The sequence below is a fragment of the Pseudochaenichthys georgianus genome, chromosome 4 (genome assembly GCF_902827115.2).
Source record: "Pseudochaenichthys georgianus chromosome 4, fPseGeo1.2, whole genome shotgun sequence".
Taxonomy (NCBI): Eukaryota; Metazoa; Chordata; class Actinopteri; order Perciformes; family Channichthyidae; genus Pseudochaenichthys; species Pseudochaenichthys georgianus.
In genome coordinates this window covers 1,829,751-1,843,882 of record NC_047506.1, presented here as the reverse complement: position 1 = coordinate 1,843,882, position 14,132 = coordinate 1,829,751, and the positions used below count along the sequence as shown (strand labels likewise).

The window sequence follows — 14,132 nt, the reverse complement described above, 5'->3', positions numbered from 1 at the left end:
AAATCATTTCCACGTCAAAAAAGTCACAGTTTGTCGTAAAACTGTTGAAATATAAGACTATGAAAAATACGCAACTAGAAAGACTACGAATCCCAGAGTCCCGGTCCCGCATGCTGGCTCTCACGGAACCGACTAACTCCCCTTGTGTGTGTGCAGCTCTCAACACGCCCAGACTTGGAGTGATTTTCACCTCTTTTAATACTTTCCGCCTCGTTCTGAGAGAAAGAAGTGAAATGTTTCAACGTGACGGCCGTCTGGGTGTGTGGTGCGAGACGGGAGATGTAGGTCATTGAGCGGTTTCACACAGACAAAGTGTTACTTCACAGTTTTACGACACTTTTTAATTTTTTCACTTGCAAAATGATCTTTTAAATTGACAAACATCATATGTGTAATTCGTGGCACAATTCAAACGGGAAAGATAATCTTTCTCTCTCCATCGACTTCAATACATAATTGTTCCGAAATAAGGTCCCATGGAGCCCCCGGAAAGGGAGGGACTTCGCCTCTCTATATAAATAAACATTGAACAGTGTTTGGTCGGACACAAATACAAAATAAAGTAATGAAAGATAATTCCTACACTCCATTACAGAGAGGATCTTTCTTGTCCAAAATACAAAATGCTCGTTAATGTCAGGGTAGAAACGTTTATTTTAAAACCACCGATCCAGTCGCACATTGTGGCTGAGAGTATTCACTCAGCTTTCCTCAAGTTGTCTGCACACAAACAACAGTCTTTCATTGCTATAAAAAACACACATTTCTTACAAATAACACAAGTTAAAATCGAGCCGACTCTACAATATAAGATAAAGACATAAATACAAAAAACGTTTTGAAGGTAAACAACAAATAACTGCACATTAAAAGCAACAATAACGGTATTCCTTATTCAGTTGTCGTCTTCAGTCGGGTCAGCTTCTGTGGGAGAGAGAATATGAATCAGGGATGAGCTCTTCCTCTTTTATTTAAATCTCAGGGGTGAAATGGATCGATTGATTGGTTGATTGATCGATTGATTGATTGGTTGATTGATTGATTGATTGATTGATTGATTGATTGATTGATTGGAATCCGAGACTCACACGGTGATCCTGCAGTTCCTGGCCTGAACGTAGCCTCCTGTGTATCGGATGTCACAGAGGACCTCGTTGTTGGAGAAGTCAGATTCCTGCACCGCCTGAGAGGGGTTCACGGTCACCTGAGAGAGAGAGAGAGAGAGAGAGAGAGAGAGAGAGAGAGAGAGAGAGAGAGAGAGAGAGAGAGAGAGAGAGAGAAGTCTGATCACTGAGGAACAAGTCGACTCGAGTCACTGTTTAACGACTCGGAAAATGTACTTGACAAAAGAGAAATGACTCAAAACACGACTTTGACTTTGAAGTTAAAGACTTGTGAGTTGCCTTGAATTGAGAAATGGCTGAAATGACTTAGGAAGCCTCTGCCGCTCACTTCACAGATGCTTTTTACATCTGCATAAAAATAAATCACAAAAAGTGAATTAAGACTGACTTAATTGACCCTTTTCTTCACTGATTGACTGATGAAGACTTTTGAGTTGCCTTGAATTGAGAAATGGCTGAATTGACTTTGCAGAGATGAAAGATTTAAATACATCCACCTCCTATCGAATGCTTAATTAAACATGGGGATACCTACGGGTGCAAACGGTCCAAAACATTTCAATCTGGAGAAATGTGCTGCAATTTCCGAAACTGCGTTATTATATAAGCAGAATTGTGCCAAGAAACACGAAGGAACATCTTCACCAACTTGAGGAAACATGTGCAGCGCTGCAAAAACGAAACGCTGCAAGAAGCTCAAAACACAACGGAATAGGGGGGACACTAAAAAGTGACGCACACACACGTAATGTTAGCGAAGACATGTTTGCCCCAGTTTGGTGAAGATGTTTGCAAATGTTTTGGTACATTTGTGCACGTTTTTTAAAACTGCAGCGAGTTTCTCCTACTGGAAGTGTTTTTTAACACGTTTGCAACTCTCTCTGCCGCCTTAGGAAACATATGACGAGAGCTTTGACTTTTTGAAGCAACAACGTTTTCCCAGGAGCTCTTCAGGGCTGAGAAAGGTGACCTGATTGGGGGTTTGACTTCCCTTGAGGGCACAGCCAAACATGCGCACAATTCACATTTACCTCCCACGCACTTCCCTTATATGGAAGCGACAATGGGAACAAACATTTACTTCCAGTGGGAAATATATTCCTTATCTTCTCATCGAGTCAAGTTCAATTTTTTGGATAATTCATGATGATTGTAATGACATATATATATATATATATATATATTATCAGAGACAGCAAAAGTAAACACCTCCTTTACTCAAGTAGAAGTACAGATACTCGTGTTTAAAAGTACTCCGGTAAAAGTAGAAGTACTGACTAAACTTCTTTACTCAAGTCAAAGTAAAGAGGCTTTGAAGTGTACTTCAGTAAAAAGTACCCATAGCTAGCAGCTGCTTTAAAGAGTACCTGACCTCCCTTTATGTTAATAGAACAATAATGTCATTGTTAGCTAATGAATGTTTCCATGCTGAACAACGGCAACATGACAACGTTTCCATTGGTCCCTCTTCTTTAGAGAAGACCAGGAAGTGATGGATACACGGATCGTGTTCCAACCAATAGGCACGCAGTGACTCTAAAGAATAATGACCACGCACCAACACACATTCAGACTAAAGGAACCAGCTGTTTGGAGAATGAGAGAAGTAGAAAGTACAGGTATTTGAGTTCAACATGTAAGAAGTAGAAAGTACAGGTATTTGTGTTCAACATGTAAGAAGTAGAAAGTACAGGTATTTGAGTTCAACATGTAAGAAGTAGAAAGTACAGGTATTTGTGTTCAACATGTAAGAAGTAGAAAGTACAGGTATTTGTGTTCAACATGTAAGAAGTAGAAAGTACAGGTATTTGAGTTCAACATGTAAGAAGTAGAAAGTACAGGTATTTGTGTTCAACATGTAAGAAGTAGAAAGTACAGGTATTTGAGTTTAACATGAGAGAAGTAGAAAGTACAGGTATTTGTGTTCAACATGTAAGAAGTAGAAAGTACAGGTATTTGTGTTCAACATGTAAGAAGTAGAAAGTACAGGTATTTGAGTTCAACATGTGAGAAGTAGAAAGTACAGGTATTTGAGTTCAACATGTAAGAAGTAGAAAGTACAGGTATTTGAGTTCAACATGTAAGAAGTAGAAAGTACAGGTATTTGGGTTCAACATGTGAGAAGTAGAAAGTACAGGTATTTGGGTTCAACATGTAAGAAGTAGAAAGTACAGGTATTTGAGTTCAACATGAGAGAAGTAGAAAGTACAGGTATTTGAGTTCAACATGAGAGAAGTAGAAAGTACAGGTATTTGAGTTCAACATGTAAGAAGTAGAAAGTACAGGTATTTGAGTTCAACATGAGAGAAGTAGAAAGTACAGGTATTTGTGTTCAACATGTAAGAAGTAGAAAGTACAGGTATTTGGGTTCAACATGTGAGAAGTAGAAAGTACAGGTATTTGGGTTCAACATGTAAGAAGTAGAAAGTACAGGTATTTGGGTTCAACATGTAAGAAGTAGAAAGTACAGGTATTTGAGTTCAACATGAGAGAAGTAGAAAGTACAGGTATTTGAGTTCAACATGAGAGAAGTAGAAAGTACAGGTATTTGTGTTCAACATGTAAGAAGTAGAAAGTACAGGTATTTGGGTTCAACATGTGAGAAGTAGAAAGTACAGGTATTTGGGTTCAACATGTAAGAAGTAGAAAGTACAGGTATTTGGGTTCAACATGTAAGAAGTAGAAAGTACAGGTATTTGGGTTCAACATGTGAGAAGTAGAAAGTACAGGTATTTGGGTTCAACATGTAAGAAGTAGAAAGTACAGGTATTTGAGTTCAACATGAGAGAAGTAGAAAGTACAGGTATTTGAGTTCAACATGAGAGAAGTAGAAAGTACAGGTATTTGAGTTCAACATGTAAGAAGTAGAAAGTACAGGTATTTGAGTTCAACATGAGAGAAGTAGAAAGTACAGGTATTTGAGTTCAACATGTGAGAAGTAGAAAGTACAGGTATTTGAGTTCAACATGTAAGAAGTAGAAAGTACAGGTATTTGAGTTCAACATGTAAGAAGTAGAAAGTACAGGTATTTGGGTTCAACATGTGAGAAGTAGAAAGTACAGGTATTTGGGTTCAACATGTAAGAAGTAGAAAGTACAGGTATTTGAGTTCAACATGAGAGAAGTAGAAAGTACAGGTATTTGAGTTCAACATGAGAGAAGTAGAAAGTACAGGTATTTGAGTTCAACATGTAAGAAGTAGAAAGTACAGGTATTTGAGTTCAACATGAGAGAAGTAGAAAGTACAGGTATTTGTGTTCAACATGTGTAGAAAGTACAGGTATTTGGGTTCAACATGTAAGAAGTAGAAAGTACAGGTATTTGTGTTCAACATGTAAGAAGTAGAAAGTACAGGTATTTGAGTTCAACATGTAAGAAGTAGAAAGTACAGGTATTTGTGTTCAACATGTAAGAAGTAGAAAGTACAGGTATTTGAGTTCAACATGTAAGAAGTAGAAAGTACAGGTATTTATGTTCAACATGTAAGAAGTAGAAAGTACAGGTATTTATGTTCAACATGTGAGAAGTAGAAAGTACAGGTATTTGAGTTCAACATGTAAGAAGTAGAAAGTACAGGTATTTGTGTTCAACATGTAAGAAGTAGAAAGTACAGGTATTTGAGTTCAACATGTGAGAAGTAGAAAGTACAGGTATTTGTGTTCAACATGTAAGAAGTAGAAAGTACAGGTATTTGTGTTCAACATGTGAGAAGTAGAAAGTACAGGTATTTGTGTTCAACATGTGAGAAGTAGAAAGTACAGGTATTTGAGTTCAACATGTAAGAAGTAGAAAGTACAGGTATTTATGTTCAACATGTAAGAAGTAGAAAGTACAGGTATTTGAGTTCAACATGTAAGAAGTAGAAAGTACAGGTATTTGTGTTCAACATGTAAGAAGTAGAAAGTACAGGTATTTGTGTTCAACATGTAAGAAGTAGAAAGTACAGGTATTTGAGTTCAACATGTAAGAAGTAGAAAGTACAGGTATTTGTGTTCAACATGTAAGAAGTAGAAAGTACAGGTATTTGAGTTTAACATGAGAGAAGTAGAAAGTACAGGTATTTGTGTTCAACATGTAAGAAGTAGAAAGTACAGGTATTTGTGTTCAACATGTAAGAAGTAGAAAGTACAGGTATTTGAGTTCAACATGTGAGAAGTAGAAAGTACAGGTATTTGAGTTCAACATGTAAGAAGTAGAAAGTACAGGTATTTGAGTTCAACATGTAAGAAGTAGAAAGTACAGGTATTTGGGTTCAACATGTGAGAAGTAGAAAGTACAGGTATTTGGGTTCAACATGTAAGAAGTAGAAAGTACAGGTATTTGAGTTCAACATGAGAGAAGTAGAAAGTACAGGTATTTGAGTTCAACATGAGAGAAGTAGAAAGTACAGGTATTTGAGTTCAACATGTAAGAAGTAGAAAGTACAGGTATTTGAGTTCACATGAGAGAAGTAGAAAGTACAGGTATTTGTGTTCAACATGTAAGAAGTAGAAAGTACAGGTATTTGGGTTCAACATGTGAGAAGTAGAAAGTACAGGTATTTGGGTTCAACATGTAAGAAGTAGAAAGTACAGGTATTTGGGTTCAACATGTAAGAAGTAGAAAGTACAGGTATTTGAGTTCAACATGAGAGAAGTAGAAAGTACAGGTATTTGAGTTCAACATGAGAGAAGTAGAAAGTACAGGTATTTGTGTTCAACATGTAAGAAGTAGAAAGTACAGGTATTTGGGTTCAACATGTGAGAAGTAGAAAGTACAGGTATTTGGGTTCAACATGTAAGAAGTAGAAAGTACAGGTATTTGGGTTCAACATGTAAGAAGTAGAAAGTACAGGTATTTGGGTTCAACATGTGAGAAGTAGAAAGTACAGGTATTTGGGTTCAACATGTAAGAAGTAGAAAGTACAGGTATTTGAGTTCAACATGAGAGAAGTAGAAAGTACAGGTATTTGAGTTCAACATGAGAGAAGTAGAAAGTACAGGTATTTGAGTTCAACATGTAAGAAGTAGAAAGTACAGGTATTTGAGTTCAACATGAGAGAAGTAGAAAGTACAGGTATTTGAGTTCAACATGTGAGAAGTAGAAAGTACAGGTATTTGAGTTCAACATGTAAGAAGTAGAAAGTACAGGTATTTGAGTTCAACATGTAAGAAGTAGAAAGTACAGGTATTTGGGTTCAACATGTGAGAAGTAGAAAGTACAGGTATTTGGGTTCAACATGTAAGAAGTAGAAAGTACAGGTATTTGAGTTCAACATGAGAGAAGTAGAAAGTACAGGTATTTGAGTTCAACATGAGAGAAGTAGAAAGTACAGGTATTTGAGTTCAACATGTAAGAAGTAGAAAGTACAGGTATTTGAGTTCAACATGAGAGAAGTAGAAAGTACAGGTATTTGTGTTCAACATGTGTAGAAAGTACAGGTATTTGGGTTCAACATGTAAGAAGTAGAAAGTACAGGTATTTGTGTTCAACATGTAAGAAGTAGAAAGTACAGGTATTTGAGTTCAACATGTAAGAAGTAGAAAGTACAGGTATTTGTGTTCAACATGTAAGAAGTAGAAAGTACAGGTATTTGAGTTCAACATGTAAGAAGTAGAAAGTACAGGTATTTATGTTCAACATGTAAGAAGTAGAAAGTACAGGTATTTATGTTCAACATGTGAGAAGTAGAAAGTACAGGTATTTGAGTTCAACATGTAAGAAGTAGAAAGTACAGGTATTTGTGTTCAACATGTAAGAAGTAGAAAGTACAGGTATTTGAGTTCAACATGTGAGAAGTAGAAAGTACAGGTATTTGTGTTCAACATGTAAGAAGTAGAAAGTACAGGTATTTGTGTTCAACATGTGAGAAGTAGAAAGTACAGGTATTTGTGTTCAACATGTGAGAAGTAGAAAGTACAGGTATTTGAGTTCAACATGTAAGAAGTAGAAAGTACAGGTATTTATGTTCAACATGTAAGAAGTAGAAAGTACAGGTATTTATGTTCAACATGTGAGAAGTAGAAAGTACAGGTATTTGAGTTCAACATGTAAGAAGTAGAAAGTACAGGTATTTGTGTTCAACATGTAAGAAGTAGAAAGTACAGGTATTTGAGTTCAACATGTAAGAAGTAGAAAGTACAGGTATTTGTGTTCAACATGTAAGAAGTAGAAAGTACAGGTATTTGTGTTCAACATGTGAGAAGTAGAAAGTACAGGTATTTGAGTTCAACATGTAAGAAGTAGAAAGTACAGGTATTTGGGTTCAACATGTAAGAAGTAGAAAGTACAGGTATTTGAGTTCAACATGTAAGAAGTAGAAAGTACAGGTATTTGTGTTCAACATGTAAGAAGTAGAAAGTACAGGTATTTGTGTTCAACATGTAAGAAGTAGAAAGTACAGGTATTTGGGTTCAACATGTAAGAAGTAGAAAGTACAGGTATTTGTGTTCAACATGTAAGAAGTAGAAAGTACAGGTATTTGGGTTCAACATGTAAGAAGTAGAAAGTACAGGTATTTGGGTTCAACATGTAAGAAGTAGAAAGTACAGGTATTTGGGTTCAACATGTGAGAAGTAGAAAGTACAGGTATTTGAGTTCAACATGTAAGAAGTAGAAAGTACAGGTATTTGTGTTCAACATGTGAGAAGTAGAAAGTACAGGTATTTGAGTTCAACATGTAAGAAGTAGAAAGTACAGGTATTTGGGTTCAACATGTAAGAAGTAGAAAGTACAGGTATTTGGGTTCAACATGTAAGAAGTAGAAAGTACAGGTATTTGGGTTCAACATGTAAGAAGTAGAAAGTACAGGTATTTGTGTTCAACATGTAAGAAGTAGAAAGTACAGGTATTTGTGTTCAACATGTAAGAAGTAGAACGTTTTCAGAAAAATAAGTAGTGGAGTAAAGTACTGGTACCAGAAACATGTACTTAAGTACACTAACCTAGTATTTGTACTCCACTACTTCCCACCTCTGTATATTATAATAAATGGTTGATGTTCTCCCACCCTCAGGATGTAGTTTCCCGGTGGAACGTCGGTGATGTCGATCCACTGGCAGTCGATGTTGGCGTGATACGTGTCGTAGCAGCCTGGACTGAGACCCTGAGCAGAACCAGATTTAGCTGATAAATAAATAAAATAAAGTCTGGATTGTTTAGGAGAATAAATAAATGATGGACTGACCTGAGTGTGAGCCGTGCAGGCGAAGCGCCGCCTCACCCCCGGGTCACAGGAAGTATCCTCCAGACAGAAACTTGCCTTATGTCCCTCAGCCACCTTCTGACCCGAGGAGACGTCCAGCAGGTCGTAGTTACTGAACGCCTCCATGCTGTGGTAATGTCTGCACACAGGGGGGGGGGGGGGGGGTATCATTAACTATAAGTGTTGAAATATCACTCGTTACCGGCTTGAGCTTCTGCCTCAGGATCCATGTATCTGTGATCCTCTCCAGAATGGAAGGAGTCATCACATACAGAGCATCAACTAGTTCCTGAGCAGTGTCCTTCACATGCTGATATCCAAGAGAGGGAGTCACACAGTCACAAGATGGAGGAATAGAAAGCAGTATTCAATGTTTACTTCAGATTAGCTCCACGTCAGAAATGAGAATGCTTGATGTCTCTCTCCATAGAGGCTGAATCATCATGTTCATCACATCGCTATCATCTGCCTCAAACAGTCCTGATGCTCTTCTATGTCATCTCACATCCTGTCATGTTCACAGCTGCAGTTGATACCTTTGTTATCATGTTACTCTCATGCTGGAAGAGGACACTCAGTATTTTCCCAACAATAAGTCAAAGTAATACGTAGAATGTGTTTCAAGGAAGAGTCCAGGCACAGACTGGTTTGGTGTGAACTCACTGGTGGCAGCTGTGCCACTCCCACTCGTGCTGAGGCTTCACAGGGAGGAAGTCTGCAGTTCCCTGGTTCTTCACTCGCTGAGGGAACCGCAGCAGAACCCTGTAGTCCAGGTCTCTGACACCGGGCTGAGACGCAGACCTGAGGAGAGGAGAGGAGGAACCAAGATTACAAAGAGCTTTGTGAGATCTTCAGGGTTTGGGAAGCTCATTGAAAAGCTTTGTTTCAAGGACTGTACTACAGTAGGTGCCAATGACAATAACAGCCTTGAATCTTGAATTAGAAACAATGGTTACATTTTTTTTTTATAGGCAAGTTTATTTATTTTGCACTTTTCAACACAAGGCAATTCAAAGTGCTTTGCGAAAAAAGAAAGACGTTAAGAAAATGGCATTTAAAAACAGTCGTTAAAAAGAAAAGATAATAAAATAAACATTAAAAGAAAAAATACATGGATAGAAGTTACAGTGCAGTTTAAGATGTGAATAGTTCAATTAAAAGCAGCGACAAAAAGAAAAGTCTTCAGCCTGGATTTAAAAGTAGTCAGAGTTGCAGCGGACCTGCAGGTTTCTGGGAGCTTGTTCCAGATGTTTGGAGCATAATAACTGAACGCTGCTTCTCGTTTAGTTCTTTCCTTTTCCCGCCCAAATTCATTTGTAGTTTCAGTTTTCTGACTACAGAAATAAAGGCGGAAAAGGAATTGAACAACTTGAATCACTATGCAAATATGAATGTTTTTGGACCCCCCTCAAGCGTCTGCAAAATGTAAATTACTGTAAGTACATGTTCAACTCTGCAACACTGGATACGATTAGCAGCGGTGCAACAACAATTAAGGAAGTAGTTTAAAAAAACATCCTGAGATCTAATAAAATTGTTGCACATATGATGTAAAGTATATTGTGCAGGATCTGATATTGGGCATGAACACATGAATGGATTTGAATGTATGCTTGTCCACTGACCGCTGCACATCACCCTCCGTCTCCTGAGTTTACATAACGCTGCATCACTCTGAGGTTTTGAGTCACCTCAGGAATCCTCTGCCGTTCACTTCACAGATTCCTTTTATTTGGAAAGAGCCGCTCAGATCAGAGGATTTCAGCCGCTCTGCTAAAGAGTCCAGGTGGGAGCGAGGCCAAAGTACATCCCAATGTGGCAACCTCACAGGAACTAAAAGATCATATTTCTTTATTTAAAAGTATTGATGCTTGATTGATTTCATGACACAGTAGAGAGCTTGTGCATAAACATTGTCAGTCAAAAATCATTAAAAAAGTGAATTAAGACTGACTTAATGTACCCGTTTCTTCACTAGTTCACTCATTCAATTGATCTTGCCTTGCCTGACACTTCAAAGGGATGTTCAGGTTCATATGTAGTGTCTCTACTGGGACTTGTCTCCGTGCTTTAATGTTAAAAAAGCTCCTTTTTGTTCTCACAGCACCTCTTTCAGACCATTTACATGCACACAAACCTCTAGAACACACTACAGCACATGTGTCAAACTCGAGGCCCGGGGGCCAAATCAGGCCCGTGGTGGATTTAATTTCGCCCCGCAGGATAATTTCTAATTCCTATTAGATCTGGCCCGCCGGTATATTGCACCTTCCCTCCATCCTGAGGGTCTCCTCCGCTCAGAGCCGGACCCCAAACATTGATGACCTTGTACCCAAGATGAGAGGCCAAGTATCTGAACTAGCATCACAGAGCAGCACACTGAGTTCAATGGATGCTTCCTTCTGCACTTTCTCTCAGGACAGCAGGGCATGTTTGGTTTCTCTTTGAGGGGAATAGTTTTGTTGAAGCTGTTGTTGGCCTGTGGGGAAATGTACTCATAAGAAATGACTCTGGAAAAGCTGCAGATAGAGCCATGAGAAATGAATGCAGCTGATTATTTAATGTTTAATGTTGTTTTTATAGGCAATAATTTAAGCTTTGTTAGTTCCAGGTTTAATACCAGTCCGGCCCTCGACTACCCATTTTTTAATTTTGGCCCACTGTGTATTTCAGCTTGAACCCCCTGATCTACAGAAAAGAGGAAACCCCGATAAGCAGAATAGGGCCTCTTTAAGGTGGTGTGGTTTCTAACAAATGAAAGAATGTACCTGGAGAGACAGTTTTCCTCAGCCGCACAGCGCAGTGCGTACATCTGAACCCTCTGGATGTAGGAGGCAGCCTGGATGTAGTACGGGTCAGGAACCAGGTCTGGGAGGCCTGCAGGAAGAAAAAAAATGAAAATAATGTAAACTGACTCAACCAGAAATGCATTTACTTTCCATTAATACTTCCAAAAAGTAAGGTCTTCAAACTTGTTCAGTTTTCTGGAAAAGGGGAGGAAGCGTTACAATTCATAAACATTTTGAAGTTTAACTTCTTACTTAGAAAATATCAATGGAAAACAAGTATTTACCGTTGTACCTAATTTAATTTCATTAACTATTAACAGCAGAGTTTGACAGTTTATTAAATGGAGAACTTTGGGTATTAATACTCTCATAACTTCATTATCTTCTGCACCACTGCTGGCCAAATCCTGCACTAATGGCTCACTCATCTATTACAACAGCCATTAACTTCAATTTGGCTCCGAGGCTTTCATACTGCAGATAATAATGATGTCATTCGTAGAAGACCAACTCTCACTCTCATTAAAAAATAATTAGAATTTTTTTTTAGCCTGGGTCATCCTCGCTTGTTGGTTCTTTTTTTTCTTCAAACTCTTCTAGTAAACACGAGTAAGCGTTTCAATTCATAACCCTAACCAGAACTTTTTTTATTTCATAGTCTTATAAATCAAGAATGATGTTGTTCTAAAACGTGTTACTTTGGTTAAAGAGTCTCCTGTTCGCCTCACCGTTGTGGAAGAACCTGGTGCCATACCCCGGTCCTGGTGGAGGGCGCGCAGTGATCCTGTTCCTGCGGTCCGCCGGGTAAACATTATAGAAAACGGAGTTCCTGTGATGGATACTGTGCGGATCCCGAGCGTCCCCAACACTCGGAGTTCTGGTTGTTTCCGGCCTCTGCCTCGGGAAGGGAATCTCCACTGCGTTACCGGACAGAGCTGTGGGGGGGACACTGGACTCTGGAGTGTTTCTGGTCAGCGACTGCGCTCTTTGGGCACTTTGAGCGTCTCCAACAGAGTTTTGCGATGCGTCCTCGGGTGACTCTGAACGTGTCCTGTGCGTAAAGTCCGGGGATTTCACCGGAGGAGTTGTGGTATGGTGTGGATCACTTCCAGGTGTGCTCCGGCCTCCTCTTGGGACTCCACTGCCGGAAAACTCCTGGATGGAGGTGAAAGCTGCGGCGCTGCTGTTGGACACCGCCTGTTGCGCACGGTGTCCCGGAGCCTCTCTGGTGGACCCGAGGCGCGTTTGGGGCTGGTTGTGCGTCCCTGGTCTTCCCGAAGCGAGTAAATACTGACCTGCATCCACACCGAGCACCGACACATCCATCTGACTCACCTCGTTTTGGATAGAGGGACCTGCGGCTGCGTCCTGGAGCTCTCCATGTCTGGTTCTGGCGGGTCTTCTGAGCTCAACAGGAGGGTAAGGTCGATTCAAACTATGTCTGGTTGTCAAAAAAAGCTTCGTTCCTCCCCTGTTCTGCGCAGGTGCGTGATACTGAGTCCCCGTGCTCAGCAAACTGAACACCTGGCCGTTATTCTGCCACTGGAACCGGTGCTTCCACAGCCCTCCAGGTGTGCGTAAATGGTGCTGACCGGAACAAAAACACACCAAAACATCCAGCAGGAAGATTAAAACCAGCACACACTTCTCCATGGCTGAACGTCTGCAACACTGAGACATTAACCACGAACATTTGGGTTTAACATCCTGATGGGGGGGGGGGGGCGTTTTACAGACGACCCCGTCACGCATTTGCGCACAGCATCACAGAGAGAGAGAGAGAGAGGAAAGACGTCTCCAAATGTTTGTAAAGTGAGGTAATGTCAGAGGAAAAGGGCATTTATCCAGCCATGCACAGCGACGGAGCTGCACTCAGTAACCGTTTCAGCACCAACGAAGAAGAAGAATTATACATTTTGTATTGTCAAAAGCCAATCTAGAAGCTGACTGAACTTATTAAACAAGACATTTCCACTTCAACTGAAAGTACAAAGAAACAATTATCTCAGATCCTTTTCATTTATTTTTTAAATGTCTAATCTATTTAGTTTTCCTAATATATAAATATTACTTATACAACTTATATATTTCCCTAGTCGTGTTAATAATTGTAACATTAGATTTTGGGGACTGATTATTGTATATTTGTTGTTGTGAAGTTGTAAAGCTGGACACAATGTTTACACCAAAACATACATTCATACAATTATTGAGATTTCAATCAATCAATCAATGTTTATTTATATAGCCCAATATCACAAATATTACATTTGTCTCAGTGGTCTTCACAGTGTGTACAGAATATCAGTATGACAATACGACACCCTCTGTCCTCAGACCCTCTGTCCTCAGACCCTCTGTCCTTAGACCCTCTGTCCTTAGACCCTCACATCGTACAAGGAAAAACTTCCGAAGAAAACCCAGTTTAAAGGGAAAATGGGAGAAACCTCAGGGAGAGCAACAGAGGAGGGATCCCTCTCCCAGGATGGACAGACGTGCAATAGATGCCGTGTGTAAATTGAAAAGATAATACATTTGCAACATAGGTAGTCCAAATGTTTGGAAATGCATGTGTGTATAATAGGAAGATGAATCCACGAGAATGTCAGGGAAGTAGTATGGTGAGAGTCAGAGGACCGCAGAGACAGGTTCAGCCACGACTCGAAGTCCACGACTCAGGATAGAGGATCCAGGACCGCAGCAACAGGATGAGCCACGACTCAGGATCCCGGCGTAGATAGACCACAGGCAACCACCGATTTGTAAACACAATCCTCTCCCAACCATAAAAAGTGATTCTAGGAAACTTAAAAAAAATCTTTTCAAAAATGAAAAATAAATGAATCAAATCAAATCAAATAATAATAATAAATATAAATAATGAATAATAATAATCTGTTCAGAAATGAATTCCCCTGAGTGTTGCCTGCTGACTGAGGACAGGTGGAGCTCTCACCACAAGATGGCGTGAACCCTTTCTGAGAGACAGATCTACTTTCATCAAAGTCTCGTGACAAGTCTCTTCATCAGACGTCCT

The 14,132-nt window shown here is 39.5% G+C and overlaps 1 protein-coding gene across 1 annotated transcript; it reads right to left on the bottom strand.

Annotated features, from left to right (window-relative positions):
• Window positions 1-439: 439 nt before the first annotated feature.
• On the bottom strand, window positions 440-12,750 carry loxl5a (lysyl oxidase-like 5a). The gene is made up of 7 exons (XM_034081591.2): window positions 11,824-12,750; window positions 11,075-11,183; window positions 8,970-9,107; window positions 8,289-8,445; window positions 8,112-8,207; window positions 1,089-1,204; window positions 440-924 (listed from the first exon to the last, which is right to left on the bottom strand). Exons 1-7 carry the CDS (start codon window positions 12,746-12,748, stop codon window positions 918-920), a joined length of 1,548 nt encoding a protein of 515 aa, XP_033937482.1. The 5' UTR covers window positions 12,749-12,750; the 3' UTR covers window positions 440-917.
• Between the last annotated feature and the right edge of the window lie 1,382 nt (window positions 12,751-14,132).

Excerpts from the sequence above, each read along its gene's own strand:
- loxl5a (XM_034081591.2), bottom strand. The coding sequence starts at position 12,748 with ATGGAGAAGTGTGTGCTGGTTTTAATCTTCCTGCTGGATGTTTTGGTG. Across the intron at positions 11,184-11,823 it reads CACCAGGTTCTTCCACAACG|GCCTCCCAGACCTGGTTCCT; the intron begins GTGAGGCGAACA and ends TTCTTCCTGCAG. Across the intron at positions 1,205-8,111 it reads CGGGAAACTACATCCTGAGG|GTGACCGTGAACCCCTCTCA; the intron begins GTGGGAGAACAT and ends TCTCTCTCTCAG.